This window comes from Mrakia frigida (genome assembly GCF_051309035.1).
Source record: "Mrakia frigida strain ATCC 22029 unplaced genomic scaffold BDY24scaffold_3, whole genome shotgun sequence".
Lineage (NCBI taxonomy): Eukaryota > Fungi > Basidiomycota > Tremellomycetes > Cystofilobasidiales > Mrakiaceae > Mrakia > Mrakia frigida.
In genome coordinates, this window is record NW_027481278.1 from 1,115,109 (window position 1) to 1,131,008 (window position 15,900).

General features: G+C 53.7%; 2 protein-coding genes across 2 annotated transcripts; both read left to right on the forward strand.

Moving 5' to 3' along the window:
* The first annotated feature begins 833 nt into the window (after positions 1-833).
* BDY24DRAFT_438413 (putative alpha-glucan synthase) lies at positions 834-13,761 on the forward strand. The gene is made up of 62 exons (XM_076644355.1): positions 834-1,081; positions 1,613-1,694; positions 1,795-1,856; positions 1,972-2,008; positions 2,132-2,242; positions 2,316-2,432; positions 2,515-2,571; positions 2,659-2,696; positions 2,777-2,813; positions 2,880-3,047; positions 3,125-3,279; positions 3,344-3,467; positions 3,549-3,680; positions 3,759-3,912; positions 3,990-4,082; positions 4,158-4,232; positions 4,314-4,423; positions 4,498-4,616; positions 4,691-4,756; positions 4,857-5,136; positions 5,203-5,361; positions 5,427-5,453; positions 5,520-5,754; positions 5,838-5,974; positions 6,054-6,363; positions 6,448-6,562; positions 6,654-6,859; positions 6,950-7,183; positions 7,286-7,399; positions 7,477-7,543; positions 7,615-7,712; positions 7,790-7,966; positions 8,056-8,227; positions 8,299-8,377; positions 8,455-8,542; positions 8,622-8,668; positions 8,744-9,052; positions 9,129-9,165; positions 9,230-9,518; positions 9,602-9,705; positions 9,778-9,959; positions 10,037-10,162; positions 10,243-10,418; positions 10,496-10,545; positions 10,621-10,805; positions 10,883-10,999; positions 11,081-11,134; positions 11,208-11,284; positions 11,382-11,445; positions 11,510-11,591; positions 11,657-11,812; positions 11,936-11,975; positions 12,095-12,139; positions 12,234-12,345; positions 12,417-12,442; positions 12,520-12,583; positions 12,725-12,756; positions 12,855-12,970; positions 13,055-13,073; positions 13,158-13,234; positions 13,311-13,416; positions 13,511-13,761. Exons 1-62 carry the CDS (start codon positions 952-954, stop codon positions 13,573-13,575), a joined length of 7,122 nt encoding a protein of 2,373 aa, XP_076500497.1. The 5' UTR covers positions 834-951; the 3' UTR covers positions 13,576-13,761.
* A 238-nt stretch (positions 13,762-13,999) lies between these two features.
* Positions 14,000-15,881, forward strand: BDY24DRAFT_377528 (uncharacterized protein). The gene is made up of 5 exons (XM_076638789.1): positions 14,000-14,422; positions 14,807-14,952; positions 15,070-15,251; positions 15,398-15,550; positions 15,640-15,881. Exons 1-5 carry the CDS (start codon positions 14,158-14,160, stop codon positions 15,671-15,673), a joined length of 780 nt encoding a protein of 259 aa, XP_076500498.1. The 5' UTR covers positions 14,000-14,157; the 3' UTR covers positions 15,674-15,881.
* Positions 15,882-15,900: the final 19 nt, after the last annotated feature.

The window sequence follows — 15,900 nt, forward strand, 5'->3', positions numbered from 1 at the left end:
ATCGTTTGATTGGGTTCAACAGAACATCAAGCTCTTCATTGGAAGGATCACCAGCGCGTTTGTCTTGCTCCGACGTGGTGAGGAAGTGATCGTCGCGGTGGGTTGATCGATTTGTTTCTGTATCTTCGCTGTTTGTATGTACTGGTATCCCCTAAGTAACTTTGTACTTGTATGATCTTTGCGTCTTCTCGCCCAAACTGTGAAGGTTGGAGTCGAGTTGAGCAAGCGAGGTCATCGTCTCGACGCGTTCCATTCGATTCCCCGTTTTGCTTCGTTCCTTTCCCCGACCCTCCTCTCTCCGGGAACACCTCGAGCAAAGGGAGATGCTGCACCCGAACGATCGAAATCCTCGAGGGGTTTTGGAAGTGAGGGAGTAGAAAGAGAACGGCCAGAAGCGAGGGAAAAGAAAGGAGAAGGAGACGCGTCGTCCCTCCGAGTCTGTCGAAGAATCTCCTCTCCCGACTTCAATACCTCAGCTCTTCATTTAGGTCACCCTATATATTTCTCCGTTCCCGGCACCGCTTCTCGTTCCTCTCTCCACATCGTTCGTCACTCTTTTCCCTCGCGCTCCAAAAAAGTAACTGCGCCATGGACGCGACAAAAGAGGGTAGATGCTCGGCAGACGCTCCTCGTCTTCAGGATCTTCTTGTTCTTTTTTGATCTTCTCTTGAGAGGTCTCTTGGAAGGTCGACAGCTATCTCGCCAAGGTAGGTACCAAAAACAGCAAAGGAAGAGTCGGAAGACAAGACAACCCAGCTGAAAGATAACCTGGGGTTCCTCGATCTCCCCTTCTTTCTTCCTCCCCTCCTCCTCCTCCTCTCTTTCAAACTCCAACCACGACACCGAAAAAGAGGATCGTCACTCCTCCCTTCCCCCCTTCCCTTCCTCCCTCTCCACTCTTCTCGTTTCTGCTTCGTCAAGCAAAGCAGAACCCTCTCTTCCTCTCCAAAGATGAGCCGGATATCATCGCTGGCCTCGACGCTAGCTCTCCTCCTGGCCTTGCCTTCGTTACTGCTACAAGGAGCCAACGCCGCTCCTTACAACGAATCATGGGTCGACTACAACATGAACATCAACCCAAGTGAGTACCAATCTTCTTCTTGATCCTATCTGGTGGAGGAAGAGAGCGAGGAGGGAAACTGTTGAGGAGGGGAGGTTTGAATCTCGACGTGCAGCAGAGGAGGGGGTCGAGGTTTGAGCTCTTTCCTCGATATGGCTTCTCGAAACGAGTCGGTGAAAGTCTGAAGGGGATGGCAGGCTAGAGAGCCTTGGGCGCGTTGGGGTCGAGAAGCTCAAGGAGGGAAAGTTCTCGAGGTTGGAAGAACAGGGAGGGAAGGAAGGAAGGTGCGAACGAACGGACCTCCCTTCCTTTTGCGATCTGGTTTTCGACCAGCCCCACGGCCTCGAGTGGTTTTAGACCACCTCGAGATTAAGTGGAGAGTCGGCTTTGCTTCAGCATATCCCTACAGTATCAAGGGCTCTTGTACAGAGCTGTCGAGCGTCCCTCTCAGCTTTCAGCCCTCGGCCTGTCGTTGTCCTTCCCTCCTTTGACCTCGACTCGAAGCTGACCTCTCCTCTCCTTCTCCTCTTCATCTTCTTTCATCTTTCAAAGACAACACTGCAACCGTCCAAGAGTTCTACACCTACAAGTACAGCTCAAACAAAACTTACCATCCTTCGCCCAAGAACTGGAGGTGCGTTGCCTCCTCCTCTCCCTCCCTCCTTCCTCCTCTCCTCCTCCCTCGGAACTTTGGAAGCTCACCAGCCTCTGCTTACTCTCACGTTCTCGCACAGGACTCTACCTGCTTATACCATTCTTCTGGACAAGTTCCACGACGGTGACGCTGCGAACAACGGTATGTTTCTGTCGTTCGACGTCCGTTGTTGTTTTCGAACGAAGACGAGGCGGTGGGAGGAGTTGGACGAGCTCACACTAATCCCTCCCTCCTGTTTGATCGCCGCCATTCGCAGACTACTTCAAGACCATCTTTGAGCACACTCCTACCGAGTGAGTGTCACGTCTCTCTCACCTCGTTATAGCATAGCCGAGACCTTATTTCTTGAGCTTCCTGAGCTTGAGCGAGTTCGCAGCAACCCCGAGCTGGGCTGAACTCTCCCTCTTTTTCGACAGCACTCAACTTCGACATGGAGGAGATATCAGGGGACTGGTCTCAGCTCGATCTCTCGACTACCTGGATCTCATGGGAGTCAAGGTCATCTACATCTCTGGAACGCCTTTCTTGTTGGTGCAGTCTCGTCTTCTCTTCTCACCGAGCTCGTTCCCTGACCTCGTCCTCACCCTTTTCCTCCCAAAGGAACATGCCCTGGCAAGCCGACGGATACTCTGCTCTCGATTTCACACTTCTCGACCCTCACTGGGGTACGGTCATGGAGTGGGCTGAGGCGATTCAGACCTTGCACGACCGAGGAATGTGAGTTTACTTGGACCTCTCACGCGACGAGGGCTGAACGGGATCCGTACTGACACGTCAACTCGATCTGTTTGTCATTCAGGTACATCATTATGGACTCGACCATTTCGACTATGGGAAACCTGATCGCCATGGAAGGGTGAGTGCTCGGATCTTGAGCTGGAGGACGGTTCAAAAGCGAGGACGAGCTCGAGCTGACCCTTTCTTCCTCGCCTCCCCCGCTCAGCTACCTGAACAAGAGTGCTCCCTTCAACCCCGCCGAGTGTTCGTCCACTTTCTTCTTTCCCCAACTCGCCCTCGCGTCTTCTCTCACTGAACTTCTTTCGCCTTTCTCGCTCTCACAGACCCTGCCCAATGGAATCGAGCTCCTTACGGTCCTTGGTGAGTCTCCCTCCTCTTCGGCTCAGATCAAACGTCGAAGGACTGACGCGTCTTCCCACTATACAGGAACCTCACCGAGTACCCTGACTTCAAGTTCAACAACGTCATGAACGACACCTGCGAGCTTCCCGTCTTCTGGGACACCGGAGGGCAGATCGTCAACGTCGACAAGGGACCTGGATGCTACGACTCTCAGTTCGATCAGTACGGAGATATGGAAGCCTTTGGAGTCCAGTGAGTCCCTTCGAAGTTGAACGAAAACGAGCTCGAGCGAGAGCTCATCCCTTCTCTCTCTCTCTCTTCTTTCTCAGCCCCGACTGGCAGCGTCAACTCGCCAAATTCGCCTCCGTTCAAGATCGACTTCGAGACTGGAAGCCCGACGTTGGAGCAGACCTCATGAAGTTCCCTTGCTTGATGATCGAAGCTCTCGACATCGACGGAATTCGAATCGACAAGGCGACCCAAAGTGAGCTTGTCCTTCGCTTCTTTTCCGGACAACCGACGCTGATCACCCTTCATCCTTTCTACAGTCAACGTGGCATTTGCTGCCGATTGGGCCAACGGTACTCGAGCCTGTGCCAAGAGGCTAGGCAAGGACAACTTCTACATCCCTGGAGAGGTCACCGGAGGAGATACTTTCGGAAGTCTTTACATGTGAGCTCCATCGTCGTCCAAGAACGAGTAGAGATGTCGAGGGAACTGCTGCTGACTCTCGAACCCTTCTTGATTTCGCAGCGGTCGAGGTCGAACCCCCTTCCAGAGCAACAGGACGTTCGAGGAAGCCATCGCTGCTACTCCAGCCGACTCCGAGATGTTCATGAGACCCGAAGGTCACACTGGATATGATTCGACCGCTTTCCACTACTCGTAAGCCTTCTCGTCGTACCTCGACTCTATCGTAGTATCTTGAGCTAACGAAACACCTTGTCTCGCTCCCTCTCCCAGATTCTACCGATCTCTCACTCGAATCCTCCAGCTGGACGGAAACTTGGACGTCGCCGACGACGTCGCCGTCGATTTCGCTACCGCTTGGAGGCAGATCAACATCAACGAGGACATGATCAACTCTCAGACGGGATTGTACGATCCTCGACATTGGGTGAGTCCAGCTCACGTCGACTTCATCCGTCGGGGAACAGTCGACGCGTACTGACTCTTTCTCTTTTCCTTCGCCAGATGGGAGTCACCAATCACGATATCTTCAGGTGGCCTGCCATGATCAATGGAACTCAGAAACAGGCGTTCGGAAACTACGTTGGAATGCTGATGGTGAGTAGACGGTGAAGAGAAAGGAAAGGACGAGCGACGTGCTAACTCTTTCGCCTTATTTTTCTTCCTGGATAGATCCCCGGAATCCCTCTGATCTACTACGGAGAGGAACAAGGAATGTATCTCTTCGACAACACCGCTGCCAACTACGTACGTACCCCCTCGAACTGACAGCTCGAAGCGATTCAAAAGGGAACGGGAATCGAAGCTGACTTTCTTTCGGTTTCGCAGCTCTTCGGACGACAAGCCATGACCGCTACGCCTGCTTGGGAGAAGCACGGATGCTACAAGCTCGGCTCGACCCAGTACCACAACTTCGAATTCGGAAAGTCGCTCTTCGGGTTCGTAGCAGTTTCGTTCTCCAGTCCTCGTCTCCAAAACAGTTCGACTGACGGTGCTTCTCTTTCCGATACAGATGCGAGGACTCTTGGAACGCTCTCGACCACTTTGATCCTACCTCTCCAGGATTCCGATACCTCCAGAGGATCTTCAACCTTCGAAACACCTACCCAGGTCTCATGGACGGTTTCCAGGGTGAGTAGAAGGTCGAGAAGTCGAGTCGAACGAGAGTCGAGCTGACCGACTCTTTTTGTTCTCCGATTCCCAAGTCAACCTTCATTCGAGTCAGACCTACTTCATTCAGCTCCCCGGATCCAACGCCACTCAAACCGAGGGTAAGTACCCCTCCCGCTCCCGCTCCCGCTCTCGTCTCAAACCCTTCGTTCCTCGAGATCAAGTGCTGATCTGCTTCTACTTTGCTACTACTCGTTGCAGTCGGACTTCGATCCAACTCTCGATCCGCTCTCACCTACCAGCTCAACACGGAGCAGTTCCTGGGGGAGATGACCGAGACCGTCTGGTTGTTGTGGCACAACGAGAACAAAACGACGACCTACGCTGCCGCCTGTGGAGATGGGAATGACCCCGATTGGATTCAAAGTCCTTACCCCGGTCCCGTTACCGTCAAGAACCTCTTTTACCCTTACGAGACGCTGAATCTCGTCAAGTCGAGTCTTTACTTCAACTTGGACGACCAGGAGCCCACCCGAGCTTGGTGAGTCGGAGTCTTCGTTCGAACGATCTCCCCACCCCGAGCTGACGCCTTCTACCCCTTCTTCAGCCTCCCCGAGATCACTCTCGAGCCCTTCGGATTCCGAGCCTACGTCCCTGAGGATCTCTGGCTCCCCGGTCCTCCCGTCTTGACCAAATTCTCGCCCGGTCACGACGCTCGACTTCTCACCGTCGCCGGTGCCACCAACGAGACCTCTTTTGACATCGTGTAAGTCTCCCAAGTCCAAGAATCCCTTCTCGAATCAAGCTGACACGTCTATTTGCCCTTCTCAGTCTCGAATACGACCAGGAGATGGACTGGTGAGTCGTCGTTTCCCCTCTCGTTCATCGCTCTCGTTTCTCGTCTGACTCGTTCTCTCTTCACAGTGACTCGATGAATGCTGCCGTCACAATCAGCTACAATGGAACCGGCACGACGACTCCCAGCTTCGAAGGAGATGGAACCTGCACCGCTCTCACGAATCAAGCTCCTCCTGAGGAGCTCAGCGTCGTCCCTCCTTCTGGCTGGAGATACACTCGAACGGTTCAGAACGCCGGAGACGGAGTCTACGAGTTCCTCGTCGCCAACGCTACTACCTACCAGACTGGAGGACACACTGGAGTGAGTCGGAACTGAACGAGAAAGGGATGAACGAAAAAGGAGACGCTGACCTTCGAGCCTTTTCGCTCGTCCTCTCTTCGTAGGTCACCGCTCATCTCATGGTCAGGAAGGGAGCCATCGACAACGCCATGGTCTGGACCGTCCAAGCCGACTACAGCAAGACCCTTCTCACTGGATCAGCTGGATCGTGGACTCTCAACCACGCCGCCGCTGGAGCCGAGTTCGTTCCCTTTCTCTCTCTCTTCGTTTCTCGCGCCTCGAGTAGAAACTGACGACGAGACTTAACTTCGACCTCACAGGAAGTTCCGATACAGTGGAACCTACGGTCTTACCTGGTCGGACTGGGCGGACTACGAGGCGACGACGAGCATCAGCGACGACACCTTCAACGACAAGTTCTGGGACGATCAACACATCCAAGTGCAATACTGGTCCGAGCTCGCTGGTTCAGCAGCTCCTCTCGTTCACGGAGATTCTTCGACGTACACCGGTGGAGAACGACGAGTTCCCAAGCTTCTCGCCCGAGGAGACTTCAACCAATTCGGATTCGACCAGGGAGTTCCTTCATCCTTCAAGCAGGCTGGAACCGACGGAGATTGGGAACTGCCGGTGAGTTCTTTCAACGCATCTTCGAGGAAGAGACGCGTCCTGACTGATCGACGACGTTTCGTTCTTGGTCTCCCTCGCTTTCAGATCATCGCTCGATGGCCTTCGTACATCCAGATGAACATCTACGGATTCGACGACTACTTCTACGGAGACTCGGATGGAGATGGTGTGATGGATCGATTGCCTCCCAACTCTCTTTGTGAGTCGTCGTTTCTTGCTCGTCGTAGTTCCCGACGCGTCTGCCCCTTTCAAGGAAACTGACCGAGTTCGACATCTCCTTCGTCTTTCAGCTGCCAACTACTTCAATATGACCGCTCCTCCTGCTCACAAGCTCGGATGGACGCTCAAGGTCAACGACAAGAGCGGGAAGTGGTCGTTGGAGCCCAGAGGACACGCCGCCATCAACATCATCTGCTTCTTCCTCTTCCTCTTCATCCCTCCTCTCACCGCTATTCTCACTGCCGTTCTCTACGAGAAGAGGTTCTACGCCATCAAGGTTTGTTCGATCTCCCTCGCTCGAATTGACGCCCTCGCTCGAATCGACGCGTCTTGCTCACTTCTTCGCTTCCTTCTCTTCCTCCCACAGATCAACAAGTACGGAGTCAAGGCTGGAAAGGAGTCCGTCGTCAACGAGGAGAAGGAGGGTCGGCTCGCTCCAGGACAGAAGATCATCGGATGGCCCGAGGACGTCAATAAGAGGAGGAAAATGCTGATCGCAACGCTTGAGTACGAAATTCTCGACTGGAAGATCAAGGTCAAGATCGGAGGACTGGGAGTGATGTCGAAGCTAATGGGGACAGCAATGACTGATTGCGATTTGGTAGGTGTACAGGAGCGAGATCCTTCTCTTCTGGTTCCCGCCCTCCCTCTCTCTCGAACGCGCTGACTCTTCTTTTCTTTCCTCTCCTTCCTTTCCATTTAGGTCTGGGTCATTCCCAAGGTCGGAGGAGTGGAGTACCCTGCTGGAGAACCTGCCGAACCCATCGAGGTCGTCATCTTCGGAGAGTCCTACTTGATCGAACTCGAGATCCACGTCGTTCGTCGCTTTCGCTCTCTCTTCTGTCGTCTCGTCTCGTTACTACCTGAGCTGACCATTGTCCTCGTCTATCTTAGTACCAAAACATCACCTACTACATCCTCGACTCTCCAGTCTTCCGAGCTCAGACCAAATCCGATCCCTGTGAGTCTCCGAAACGATCTCCTCTTCCCGTCTCGACTCGAAGCTCACCTCTCTTTCTTCTTTCTTTGCAGACCCTGCTCGAATGGACGATCTTTCCTCTGCCGTCTTCTACTCGACCTGGAACCAAGCCATCGCCGAGACTATCCGAAGGAACCCGATCATCGACATTGTGAGTTCAGTCTCTTCGCCAACGACGCGTCGAGTCGAACCCGAGCTGACTTCAACCTCCCTGCTTGATACCCTCAGTACCACATCAACGATTATCACGGCACCCTCGCTCCTCTCTACCTCCTTCCCAAGATTTTCCCCACCTGTCTCTCCCTTCACAACGCCGAGTTCCAAGGTCTCTGGCCTCTTCGTAACAAGGACGAGATGAACGAGGTTTGCGCCGCCTTCAACCTCCCGAAGGAGGTCACGACGAAGGTGAGTCTTCGTCTTCTTCGTCGTCGTCTTTCCTTCCTCGACGCGTTTCCCTCGATCTGACTTTCGTCTTCTTTCCCTCCTTCTCACAGTACGTCCAATACGGAAACACGTTCAATCTCCTCCACGCCGGTGCCGCCTTCATCGCTGCTCACCAGAAGTCCATCGGAGTCGCTGGAGTCTCGGACAAGTACGGAAAGCGATCTTGGGCTCGATACCCTGCTCTTTGGATTCTCAAGCAGATCGATTCGCTTCCCAACCCTGGTTCGTCGCGTCTTCCTTTCGATTTCAAACCCCCTTCGCTGACTCCTCGTTTCGCCTTCGTCTATCCTCAGATCCCGATGATATCGAAGCTCTCGATCAGCAACAAGTGGACGTCAAGCACATGCAGATCGATCGAGCCGCCGAAGCCAAGTCAGTCGCGTCTTCGGTCCTTTCTGTTCGTTTCCTGCGTCTTTCTGATCCTTCTTCCTTATTTTCGTCTTCTCAAGGCGACCTGGACTCAAGAGGCAAGCTCAGGAGTGGGCTGGAATTGAGCAGAACCCTCAGGCTCAGCTCTTCGTCTTCGTCGGTCGATGGGTGCGTCTCTTCTTTCCCTTTTCACGACGGCCGTCTTCTCGTGCTCATTCGTCGTCGTTCTCCCCTCTCCCTCTCACAGAGTAAGCAAAAGGGAGTCGACATCATCGCCGACGTGTTCCCTGCTCTGTAAGTCTCGTCTTCGATAGTTCTTCGCCTCTCATCCTCGAGCTGAACCCTTGCCCTTGCTCCCTTCCGAAACAGCTTCGAGAAGAACAAGTTGATCCAACTCATCGCCGTCGGACCCGTCATCGATCTCTACGGACGATTCGCCGCTGAAAAGCTCGCTCGGCTCATGGAGATGTACCCCAAGCAAGTTTTCTCGAAGCCCGAGTTCACCTCCCTCCCTCCCTACCTCTTCAGTGGAGCCGATTTCGCCTTGATCCCCTCTCGAGACGAGCCTTTCGGTCTCGTCGCTGTCGAGTTCGGAAGGAAGGGAGCTCTCGGAGTTGGAGCACGACTCGGAGGTCTCGGGTTGATGCCGGGATGGTGGTTCCCCGTCGAGTCGACGAGGTGAGTCTTTCGCGTCAAAACTGAGACGGGTCGAGTGCTAAAGAAGGCTGACACACCTTTCCGTCTCTCCTCGCAGTACTTCGCATATGATCTCTCAGCTTCAGAAGACCATCGTTCGTTGGAGCTTCCCTCTTTCTGCGTGCGAGATCGAAGCTGACTTTTCTTTCCTTCAATCAGAAACTCGCTCTCAAGTCCACCGAGGAGGAGAGAGCCGTTCTTCGAGCTCGATCTGCTGTTCAACGGTTCCCTGTCATCGAGTGGAGAGGTCGAATCGAGGTCTTCCAGAAGAAGGCTATCCGAGCTTCGAGGAAGGGAGCGGGAGCTCACGCCTACGACTACTCCGACTACGTCCCTCCCACCGCTCCGTCCCCCAACCGACAGTTCGGAGATCCTACCATGATCGAGAGGATCGACTGGGCCAATCGTCCACCGATGGATCATCCCCAAGCTACCTACGGAGGAGATGGTGAGTCACTTCGATGCATGGATGGATTCGTTCGAGGTCCAGTCGGGCTGACTCTTTCCCTTCCTTTATTCTTCATTCTCCAGGCTCCGCCAGTCCTCGTGGTGCTCCGGAGGTCAACGATCCTTTCGATCCCAACGCTCGGTACGACGAAGACGCTCATCGAAGTCCTAGGAGGTTCGGAGACAGCGTGAGTTCTCCCTCTGTCGCCTCACGCCTTCGAGCTCGATCTGACTTCCTTTCGCTCCCTTTATTTCCCCAGGACTACGGAGGTTCTCAAAGCGGTTCCCAGAACGGCTCCGACCAAGGTCACTCCGAATTCGACGAAGATGGACATCCCAGGACGCCTCGAGAGTTCGGACAACCTCCAAGAATCAACGACCTCGAGCGGGAAGCGGGAGATCGATCCAGTTCTTATGCCAACTTCCTCGCCTCAGCCAACAAGTAGGTCCCTGAGAGTTCCCCAAGCGTTCCTTTGGTATCTCATTCTACTCCTGACACCTTTTCTTCGTTTCTACCAGGCAAATCGCCCGACAGGCCGACAAGAAGGATCCGTTCTTCTCGTCCCACGGATCTCAAGCGAGTCTTCGAGACGACGACGGAGGTGCTCTCACCGCCCCCAGTCGACCCTTTACTATGCATTCGAGGTACGTCAGTTTTCGTTTCCTCCCCACAAGCTTCTCGGCGATCGTCAACTCACCATCGCCTTCTTCTTTCTCCTTCACAGAGCGTCTTCTCGCTCATCCATCAGTTCCATCGTCGACGAGCACGGTTCTTCGTCTCCTCTCAACAAAGCGATGCAGACGTTCACGGACGAAGACGGAGAGGTCGCCCAGGATTTCGTTCAGAAGTTGAAGTCGTTGAACTCGGACAACTCGAAGGGAGACCTTTGTATCGAGAAGTGTGAGTCCTGGGCCGCTCTCTGATCGATCTCGTCGAAAAGCGAGGCTAACTGCTCTCCGCTTCCTTTTCTTCTCCAGACCTCGAAAAAGCCGAGAAAGCTCACTTCGTCGTTCTTCGACACGACAAGGTGAGGAACGCGTCGTTTCGTTCCGCCCTCTTCGCAGTTCGACTCACCACGTCCTCCTTCTCTTTCTTCTTGCAGGTCGAGAACTCGAAGGGATCAGGATTCGGGAGCAGCTCTCACACTCCCTCGATCTACACCGCCGAAGGAGATCCCGTCGACCCCAACGACAACTTGATGCCGGAGGTGCCCTTGACCCGAATGCAGATCTTCATGGGACGGATGATTGGAGAGTGGCCTTTGTACTCTATTGTGATGTCTATCGGGTGCGTACTCTTCTTCCTGCGCCGCAACTCTTTTGGACAGAAGCTGATCCGTCTTCTCGGTCTCTCGCTCGATTCAGTCAACTTCTCTCCGCAACCGCTTTCCAGCTCGTCCTTCTCTCCGGAACCGCTACTCAACAGGATCTCGATCTCTACGTCGTCGGAGCTGTCTTCTTCACGGCTAGTATCGTCTGGTGGTAAGTTAATCGTCGCCTTCGACTCAATACCTCGAGACGCGTCGCTAATCACCTCGTTGTCGTTCCTTTTCCTCGCCACAGGGCGCTCTTCCGACTGAAACCTGCCGCCGTTGGACTTTCGTTCCCTTGGGTCTTGTGAGTTACTAGCCCTTCCCCTCTTAATCAGTTCCTCGAGCTCTCGTGCTGATCTCTCGTTTCTCTTGCTCAGTTTCGCCATCGCCTTTTTCCTCATCGGTGTCCCTTCTCTTGGAATCGAGTCTATTCGAAGTGTCCAGAGCCGTATCAGTGAGTACTTCTTTCTCTAAACATCTGCCCTCGTAGCTTTCAAGGCCGAAAAGTTCGAGCAAAACGCGTCGCTGACCTCCTCGTTTCTCTCTCGCAGCCTCCGGAGCCACCTGGTCTTACGCCATCGCTTCCTCTGCTGGATTCTTGTTCTTCGGAATGAAGTGAGCTCAATATCGACGACGAGACCTTTCCAGTCGACTGACCCTCTTCTCGCTTCGTTTATAGCTTCGGAGAAGAAGCAGGAGCGACTACCGAGAGCTGGGTTTTCCGAGCTTGTGTCGTCCAAGGATTGCAACAGTGCTGGACTGTGAGGACTCATATCCGCCTCTTCTTCGACCTGAACGCTCACTGACGCTCTTTTCCCTCTTCCAGGCTGCGTTGTGGTGGTGGGGTTCTACCTTCATCGGCAAGGACTCGACGGACTACGTCGCTCCTCTCGCTATCGTCTGCATCGTCTGGCCTCTGGCTATCATGTCGCTCTTCTTCTTCCTCTTCCTCTGGTGGGGACTTCCTCAGTACTACCTGCAGGTGAGTTGATTTGCTAGAAACAGCGAGGGATGGATTCCTCAACAGATTCGGACGAACGTCGCTTCGCCTTTTCTCCTTCGCTCTTCCGCTAACCGAGATCTCTTTTTCTCCTCTCTCCTCCAGGCTCCTCCTACGGTTCCAAACTTTTACGCCACTCTCTTCCGTACGTACCGCTGTATTTTCGACCTCTGAAGCTTCCACAGAGTCTTCGAGAGTCGAAGGGCTTCCTCTCTTCCTTTGCGCTGTCGCTGATCGTTTCTCCCCTCCGATACACGTCTGCAGGTCGAAACATCGTCGTTTGGTTCTTGATTGCTGAAGTGCTTCGAGGTAAGTCTGGGATACGAGATCGGGAGGGAAGGAAATCCTTTGACTTACACTTTCATTTTCCCTTTCTTTCCTCCCTCTTTCGCGTCTTGAACAGATTTCTGGCTGGCTCCTCCCTACGGTCGAAACTGGACCTACCTGTGGAAGAACCCCGACATCCCGGTTTGGGCTACTGCGATCCTCGTCGTCGTCTTCTTCGTCTTCATTTGGTGAGCTGCCTTTCTCCCTCTCTGCCTTGCATCCTGACGCTGATCTCATGCGTCACTTTTCAAACTTGCAGGGCTGGAATCCTCGCTGTTCTCACGAGTGAGTTTCCCTTCACATCTCGCTCGTCTCTGCTCGAAGCCCGATTGTTGACGCGTTTCCTCCTCTCCCCCCTCCAGGATTTGCGAAGGTTCATTCCTGGCTGTTGCCGATTTTCGCTATCGGACTTGGAGCTCCTAGGTGGTAAGTTCACTTTCCCTTCGAATGTGAGGGAGCGAGAGGGAAGGAAGGAGGGAGGGAAGGGAGAGGAAAGAGAGAGACGCGTCGTTCGTCCCGCTCGCCGGCCAGACTGACCATGTTCCGTCCCATTCTCGTTATCTACAGGTGTCAGATGTTCTGGGGAACCTCCGGACTTGGTGAGTCGACATGCTATCGAGGGGGTTTCTTCGCAAAACCTCTCTTCGATCGAGCCGCGACTGACTCGTTTCTCTCTTCTCATCTTTTTCACTGATAGGGTTCAACATGAGTTGGGCTGGTAAGGTCGGACCCTTCCTCGGATCTGCTCTCTGGCTCTACCTCGGTGTTCTCGACAACATCCAAGGAGTCGGACTTGGAATGCTTTTGCTTCAGGTGCGACGACGCGTCTCTCTCTTTCCTCCGTCGAGATCCTTCTCTGACCTTGCTTCTCTCCGTCTCTTTTTTGCGCTTTTTCAGACCTTGAGTCGATTCCATGGTAAGCTAGCTTTCACTTACGTCTGAAACTCACGACGAGAGAAACCCCGTCACTGATGGTTCCTTTTTCGCTTCGTTTTCTCAGTCTGCGCCGCCATCTTCTTCTGCCAGTGCCTCGGAGCCGTCGTCGTCGTTATTGCTCGAGCTGGAAGTCCTGGTCGAGTACGTTATCGACGTCTCTGCCTCTTCTACCTCCAAAACGCCGAGCTCACCTGTCCCTTCTCTTCGTTTCCTTCAGCTCGGTCCTGGAACCGTCTTCCCCGACTTCGCTCTTTGGGATCTGTACCTGGACGGAATCGCCCAGATCCCGCTCAGGTTCCCTCTCTTCTGGGTTTGCCTGATCTGTGGGTCCCTTTTTCCAAGATCAGAGCTCTTCGTTTTCGTCAACACGCGCTGACCCCCCCCCCTTCCCTCTTTTCTTTCCTACCTTCTCTCAAGGCCAAATGGCGATCGTCGTCGGATACCTCTGGCTCTTCCGAAAGGAGCAGCTCACCAAGCCCTAGTTCCTCTCCTCTCCTCTCGGTTGGTTAGAATCTTTGCTCGTTTCTTCTCCTCTTCCTTTGCTTTGCTTTCCCTTTTCCCTCTCTCGTCGTCTCTCTCTCTCTCGCCTCTGTCTGTTTTTCTCCTTGCAAAACCAACCCGCTCTCTCTCTCTGCTCGTTCTCGTTCGCTCCTACCTTTTTTTTTTTTCTCTCTCTCTCTCGCATCTCATCTCAAAACCTCAGTATGCTTTTTCAGTTTCCACGTTTGCATTTCTCTCCTTAGATATCCCTCCCTCCCTCCCTCTCAACGGACTACATACTACACTCTTTTTCTCGTTTATTCTGCTGCTCAGCCTCGTTTTTTTTTAAAAAAAAGAAGGGATCGCCCTCTCTCTCTCGTTTATCTAGATATCTCGTCTCGGAAATGCTCTCTTTATCTCTCTACATATCTCTCGAGAACCAAGCAGAAAGAAAGGTGAAGAGGGAAACGACTTAGCGACGAAATCAACCCTCCTCTCGGTGGTCCCCTTCATCTTCCCTTCCTCCCAACCGCATCAACCTCAACGCCCCAAATCCACCCACCACCCTCTTCTCTTCCCAGCCAATGTTCCAACAAAATCCATCCTACTCCTCGTCGCAACAGCCACCGTACGGCTCCTCCTCTCCTTACCCAACCGCGCCCACGGACCAGCCTTTCTTCGGAGGCCAGCCGTCCTCGTCCTTCTACGCTTCCTCAGAGGGAGCTCTCGGAGGCAACATGGGGAGCATGGGTGCTGCGGGTGGGAATTTGAATAGGATCTTGGGCGAAGGGAGATGGTGGGAGGCTTTTGGGACGGGAGGCGTGGAAGGGGAGCAGCCGTTGTTGGAAGGTGAGTGTTCGAGGTTGAGCTTGGGAGAAGGAGCGAGCGAGCGAGATGACGTGGGAGGACGAGTGGAGGGATCGAGGAAGGGTCAGGATGGGATGGGGAGAGGGACTCCAAGAAGGAACAGGGACGATTGAAGCGAGAGAAGAAGCGAGCTCAGATCCAAAGGAAGGAAGGAGGAGGAGCCGAGGTCGATACCTCGCTTTCGGCTAGCATCAGCTCCTTCCTCTGCTATACGAGCTTTCAAGCAAGCAGCAACTGTCAACTCGCTACAGATTCGTACTTTCGACAAGCTCTCTCTATCTCAGCTCTCCTCCCTTCGAACCCCCATCGACGTGTCCCAACCTCCTTCCTTTCCCTTGAGCTCACACCCCTCCCTTCCCTCTACAGAACTCGGCATCAACCCAACCCACATCCTCTCCAAAACCCTCACCGTCCTCAACCCTCTCTCCACACCAGACGAACGCATCATGGACGACGCAGATCTCGCAGGTCCCGTCATGTTCTGCTTTGGTTTCGGACTCGTCCTTCTCTTTGTGAGTTGTGCCTCGACCTTCCCTTCCCCTTCCTTCTTTTCCTTCTTTCCTCTCCATCTTCCGAGCAAGAACATCAAGCTGATCAGGAATCTTGGTTCGGCTTTTTTTTTTTCGCAGTCCGGCAAATCCCAGTTCTCTTACATCTACGCCATCGCTTTGCTCGGAACCGTCGCCATCTACACGCTCCTCAACCTCATGTCGGAACGAGGAATCGACGCGTATCGAACGGCTAGCGTACTGGGATACTGCTTGCTGCCGATGGTTGGATTAGGAACATTGGGGATGGGGGTTGGGATGGAGTGAGTTTTGATGTTTCCCTTTCCTCTTTCTCGCACCTCCCTCACACCTCTCTCCCCTCCCATCCTTCCCTCTCCCTTCTCCTCGCCGTCCTCTTCCCCATCACTGATCACCCTCCCTCACCCTCTTCTCGCTCTCTTCTTCACAGTGGAACCCTCGGCTACTTCCTCTCCATCCTCTCCATCCTCTGGTGCACCCACTCGGCCTCGTCCATCTTCGTCGCGGTGCTGAGAATGTCGGATCAACGGCTGCTGGTAGCCTACCCCGTGATGCTGCTCTATGGGTGTTTCGCTCTGTTTAGGTGAGTTGCTCGAACGACTTTCGCCCAGTCGCGTCTTCGGACGAACGAAGAAAACGCTGACTCGTCTTCGATATTTGCGTCCGATTCAGCGTGTTCGAAGTCGGGACGGGAGGAGCAAAGTGAAGGATGAGCTGGAGATGGATGGATTAGATTGAGCCGAGGAGTAGTCAGGATAGAAGCTCGTTTCTTTCGCCTTTTGCGTTCCTTTCACGAGGAGTTGAGAAGGGGGGAAAGGGCAAGGGGAAACTCGACGCGTCTCAAAGCGCACGCCCCTGTCGGACAGTAACACACCTCATTATTGATGAACAAAAGCTTTGCATCATCAGCCAAATTCTGAATCTCTCAAAACA